The following is a 6,000-nucleotide window of genomic DNA, read 5'->3' on the forward strand; positions in this document are numbered from 1 at the left end:
CGTAAGATTAAATGTTGATTTCAGAAAGTTGAAATCATATCAGAATAATGATAGAATGTATTCATTATTTTGAATTGGAAAAGTGATATGGAACAATTTTGTTATTTTGTGGATAATATAAAATATGGTGAACGAGTGTCACCATAAGAGCGTTAAAAGATCAAAGGATGCAGTGAGAATTGGTAGAAGAGTTCAAGAATAACTGTATTAGTGGCAAGCGTATAAGATGTATAAAGTCAGAGCTTATGGGTTTGAAACGAAGGGATAGTATTATGTATAAGCAATAGTGTGTATATGATAAGGATTTACATTTAAGATGGAAAGAGTCAGCGTTGGCTAACAAGACTATGTGACGAAAAATGTATTGGAGTTATAAGATTTTAAGAGATTGTCAGGTTGTGATAACTAAATATGAAGTGAATCTGAATACAGTTGTATATTTGGATTATAGCAATGTGATATACTGAAGGAAGTGAGGATTAATATGTTTGAGTAAAGTTAAGGATTGATAAGAATAGTTTAAGAATGAATACATCAGTAATCAGTTTATGAGACAAGGGAAATTAGAATGTTAAGTTTGAACAATGGAAATCACATAGTGTATGAAATTGAATGTGAATTTGATAAGTTAAGTAAATTATGGTGGAGATAATTACGACTAAAAAGATGTATATGAATAATTCGATGAAGGTTTATGATTTAAATTAAAAGAACTGGTGATGTCAATCAGAGTTATATGATAGTAAGTGTATTAAAGTTAAAGGATTAGAAGATGAGGTCAGGGTAAGCTAACTAAGTATGGTGTGGATTGAGATAAGATTATGTATGTTGATTATGGAAATGTAATGTAGTAAAGGTGATAGAGTTGCAAGATTTGAAGGAAAGTACAAGTACAAGAAATGGTAAAGAATGAGGTTCTGTATAAGTGAAGTTGATTATAAAAGTTATGAAAGGTGATAAAGATCGGTAAACAGAGATATGTATTGAGTAATAAAATAGGGTTGTATATAATGATTGATTCATCTGGTTATAAAGTGAAAATTCGAGGACGAATTTTATTAAAAGGATGGAAGATTTGTAACATCCTAAACTATGGGTTAGTGGCTAAATCGTAAAGTTTCAGAATTTGGTGACGAAAGTAGAAGAGTGGAATAGTTCAATGATTATTTGGAAATATTACTTGAAAGATGTTAGTAATTATTAGATTAATTGAAGGGAAAAAGGGTCATTTGTAGGGAAAATAATTAAGATGGATATATATTAAACATGTGGAAGAGAAAAGGAAACAAAGTGGTTTCTAGAGTTCTTTTCATCTTTCTTCTTCCTTCACACGTGAAAACCAAGAGCTAAAGGTGAGTTTTCTGATTTTTGAGTTTCTGGTTAAATTTAAGGTTGCGTTTTGATTATTAGGTGATAATTAAGCTTAAGGAGAGCTTAAATTGTTTTGAAACAATAAAATGAAGAGAATAGAGGTAATTAATGAAAAGAGAGGAATAAGTGAAATCTTGAAAGAGGGTTCTTTAATGAGGTTTAATAGTGAATTTAACTTATCATCAATCTAATTAACATGTATGAAGTGTTAGAATTGGATTTGTAACATGTTAAAATTTGGTTATGATTCTTGAAATTCATAAGGAGGAGAGGATATGGAGGTTAAAGAAGCGATTATTGAGTAAAAATGAGTACAAGTATATGTATGAAAGTTAGGAATATTAAAGGAGGTGAAACATGAAGATTGGAGCTCAAAAGAGAGTGAATTTCGTGCTTAAGATGTAATTTTTAGGTAGTGTGCATCAATGCATCTTCAATGTGTTTCGATGCACTCTCAAATGAATGAACATCGAATGCAATTAGTGCATTGATGCATAAGGAGTGCATCGATGCACCCCATTAAAATACAAACATCGAATGTAAATTGTGTACTAATGCAGGGGTAGTGCATCGATGCACATGTAAAGGGATGCATCGATACACTGTAGAGTGTACCGATGCACTTCAATGGAAATAGAATAAATATTTATTTAAGTCTAAGAAATGATAGATTATAGTATATCAAATGGATACTGATAGTTATGATTGTGTAGACATCGATTGAAAGCAAAATTCGGATAGGTCGGCAGAGTAAGATACGCAAGGAAGAACAAGAGCTCATGAGTGTTCATTGAGACCAGGTGAGTACATGATATTAAGTGTACGTTATGTATAGGGAATTAAGACTTGCGATGAGTCTAATTCCAATATTATGTGATCAGGGGTACTGAAACATAAACATATAGTGATAACTGAAGCATAAACATATAGTGATAACTGAAGCATAAACATGTAGTGATATGGTGCTAAATGTATTGTATATGAGTAAATGCATATGTTTAATTGATTGAATTTATCTTTATATGTGACATATGTAAATGTATGTATGTATGAAAATAGGTTATGTGATCCCATGAGATGAAATATATATGTGAAAGTGATATGACTTATATCTGTTTCTACTAGAATGTTACGTGATATGCTATGTATGCTAAATGAGTGATGTGAATACATGTTCGTATAATAAGATAGATTAGATGTTATAATTGAATGAAGGGATTGTATGAGAAAATGTATGTGCGAAAATGTGTTGTATGATAGTGATCTATGAGATATTGATAATAAGTCATAAGATTACATGCATATGTAATATACGTTAAAAGATAAGAAATAATATGAATTATAAGATTATATGCATATGAGAAAAAGGTATATGTGAATTATATGAAATGGGATAAGAACTATGTGATGTGACCATGTGTGAAAAGGATGAATAATGTGAATTTCATGGAAAAATGCTACGTGAAAGTAAACTACGTGACTATGTGATCATATGAAATGTGATAAAGAGCTATGTGAAAGAACTATGTGATATGAATATGTGAATGTGTAATGAGGTAAAAGATAATGCCCATGTCACGTGTTATGAGAGATATAGGTATAGTTAGCATGCCAAGAGTCGAGGGTTCTACGTGGTCCTACGGGACATATGTCTTCTAGTGGTCCTACAGGACATATGTGTTCTACGTGGTCCTACGGGACATATTGGTCCTACGGGACAAATTCTACGCGCCCCTAGTGGGAATTATACGAGCTGTTGTGACAGCATAGTGCACAACCTCTATGTACTCACATACCTTAAGTTCTTAATAGTGTGCATGGGCTAACCAAAAAGATAACGATAAAATGTGAGTTGTAATGAGAAATGAGTTACATGTTTTATATGATGATATATGTGAATGTGTGTTATGGGTTATGGCATTTGCTATGGGATGTACATGAATATATGTTAATGAATATATATATATATATATGAATGAATATTAATGACTCATATGATGATGTAAGAACATGTTATAAGATATAGAATATGAAAATAAGAGATCATATGAACAAGAGATAAGAGATAGAAAGCATAATCATATAAGAGTATGAGAAAATCTAAATGGTGACATGCATGTGTGTATGTAATTGTTATATGAGAAAGTATGTATATCAGTATGACGTTGTATTACATGATATGTATATGCATTTGATAATTTACATATGTATTTATATGTCTCACTAAGTCTATGACTTAGCGTGTGAGTGTTTCACACGTAGGTTCAGGAAATCAGGAAGAGAAGCTAAGAGGAGCAAGATAGATTAGTTTCTCCTTACCGAAGGTCGGATCAGAACCTAAATGAATAACATGTATTTTGTTATATATAGAATCTTGTTGGCATGTAGTTAAAAGATTTGTATTAGATATGCTCTGATCAGTTTTGTAAAAACATATGTTTTATATCATAGAAAATAAATGGTTTTATTAGAAATATCAAACTGAATCTTGGGTATTTTGTAAAAGTAAATGTTTTGATAAGTCAATGTGACACCTCAGACTCGTATCCGGGTCAGGTACGGGTTAGGGGGTGTTACATCTTGAACAGAGGATGAGCACATTTTGAATCCGAGGAAACTATTTCAGAGATTAAGGAAGTATCAGCTAAAGCTCAACCCAGTCAATTGCACATTTGGAGTAACATCAGGGAAGCTCTTGGGATTCGTAGTGAGTCAAAGAGGAATTGAAATTGACCCTGATAAAGTGAAAATAATTCAAGATCTTTCTCCACCCAGACTCAGAAAGAAGTTTGAGGTTTTCTCAAGAGGCTAAACTACATATCTCGACTCATTTCTCAATTAACTAAAAAATGTGATCTGATATTCAAGTTACTCAGAAAGAATAGCCTTGAATTCAGGAATAACGAATGCCAAGAGACCTTGGACGTTGTCAAGAAATATCTATCTAACGCTTCCATCCTGGTAGAGCATGTTCCTCGGAGACCACTGATTCTCTACTTAATAGTTTTCGAGAACTCAAAGGGATATGTGTTGGGGTAACAAGACAAGTCTGGAAGAAAAGAAAGAGTCATTTACTATTTGAGCAAGAAGTTCATTGATTGCGAAACCAGATACCCACCAATCCAGAAACTGTGTTGTGCATTGGTATGGGCTTTCAAAAGGCTCAAACAGTACTTGTTGTACCATACCACCTGGTTGATATCCAAACTCGGTCTATTGAAGTACCTTATGGAATCCCCAGCTCTAACAGGAAGATTGGCTAGGTGGCAGATGTTATCAGAATACGATATTGTACATGTTAACCAGAATGTGGTAAAAGAAAGTGCCATAGCAGACTTTCTCGCAAGTCGTGCTTCAGAAGATTATGAGTCTCTGAATTTTAATTTTCCCGATGAAGACTTAATGAGTATCTTGGTTGAAGAGAATGACGTCTCAAATGATAAATCTTGGAAGCTTTACTTTGATGTAGCATCTAATGCTCTAGGACGAGGAATTACGACAGTGTTGATTTCCCCGAAAGAAGTCTATTACCCTTTCACGAGTAGGCTCGAGTTCTTCTGCACCAACGATATAGCAGAATACGAGTCATGTGCTATGAGATTAAGGGAAGCTATAGAAAGAAAAGTCAAAGTGCTTAGAGTACATGGAGATTCCTCACTAGTAGTATACCAACTCCGAGAAGAGTGGGAAACGAAAGACTCGAAATTGGTTAAGTATCAAAATTTGATCCTTTAATTAATAAAGGAGTTTAAAGAGGTGACATTCAACTATCTTGCTTGCAAAGATAACCAAATGGTCGATGCTCTAGCTACACTAGCTAACATGTTTAAAGCAAGTAAGAATATAGACATTATGTCGATTAAGAGGCAGACGTAAGATGCCCCGACATACTGCTGCAGTATAGAAGAAGAAATAGATGGTCATCCATGGTACCATGCCATCGTATAGTATATAAATAGCAAACATATCCATCATGTGCATCCTAAATTGACAAGAGGATGATCCAAAGAATGGTAGATGGATATTTCTTCGACGGTGGAGTCTTATACAGAAGAAGTAGTGACCAAGTTCTGTTAATATGTGTGATTGATAGTGAAGAAAAAAACATCATGAAAGAGGTACATGGAGGAATATGTGGGACCAACGCAAACGGTCTATCCATGTTCAGGAAAATTATGAGATATGGGTACTATTGGGCCACGATGCACATTGATTGCATTGATCATGCAAGAAGGTGCCATAAGTGTCAAATATACACATATAAGATTCATGCACCGCCATCACCCCTACACGTAATGACAGCACCATGGCATTTTTCTATGTGGGGCATGGACATTATTGGGGAAATCACGCCAAAACCATCAAATGGTTACTGTTTCGTCCTAATAGCAATTAATTACTTTACTAAATGGGTGAATATTGCTTCCTACTCCACTTCACAAGAGCTATGGTCTGCAGATTCATAAAGAGAGATAATTTGTAGATATAAATTTTCAGAAAGGATCATCACTGATAAATGCCACTAATCTGAACAACAAGATAATAGACGAGCTATGTACGTAGTTCAAGATAAAGCATGCCAACTCTACAACTTATCGCCAAAAAATGAATAGGACAATAAAAGCTACA

At 33.8% G+C, this 6,000-nt stretch overlaps 1 protein-coding gene across 1 annotated transcript; it reads left to right on the top strand.

The window, feature by feature from the left end:
• Positions 1-4,599: 4,599 nt before the first annotated feature.
• On the top strand, positions 4,600-5,106 carry LOC120177653. The gene has a single exon (XM_039183729.1). It carries the CDS (start codon positions 4,600-4,602, stop codon positions 5,104-5,106), a length of 507 nt encoding a protein of 168 aa, XP_039039660.1.
• Positions 5,107-6,000: the final 894 nt, after the last annotated feature.

Source organism: Hibiscus syriacus, unplaced genomic scaffold, assembly GCF_006381635.1.
Source record: "Hibiscus syriacus cultivar Baekdansim isolate YM2019G1 unplaced genomic scaffold, ASM638163v2 tig00003454_pilon, whole genome shotgun sequence".
Taxonomy (NCBI): domain Eukaryota; kingdom Viridiplantae; phylum Streptophyta; class Magnoliopsida; order Malvales; family Malvaceae; genus Hibiscus; species Hibiscus syriacus.

Excerpts from the sequence above, each read along its gene's own strand:
- LOC120177653 (XM_039183729.1), top strand. The coding sequence starts at position 4,600 with ATGGAATCCCCAGCTCTAACAGGAAGATTGGCTAGGTGGCAGATGTTA.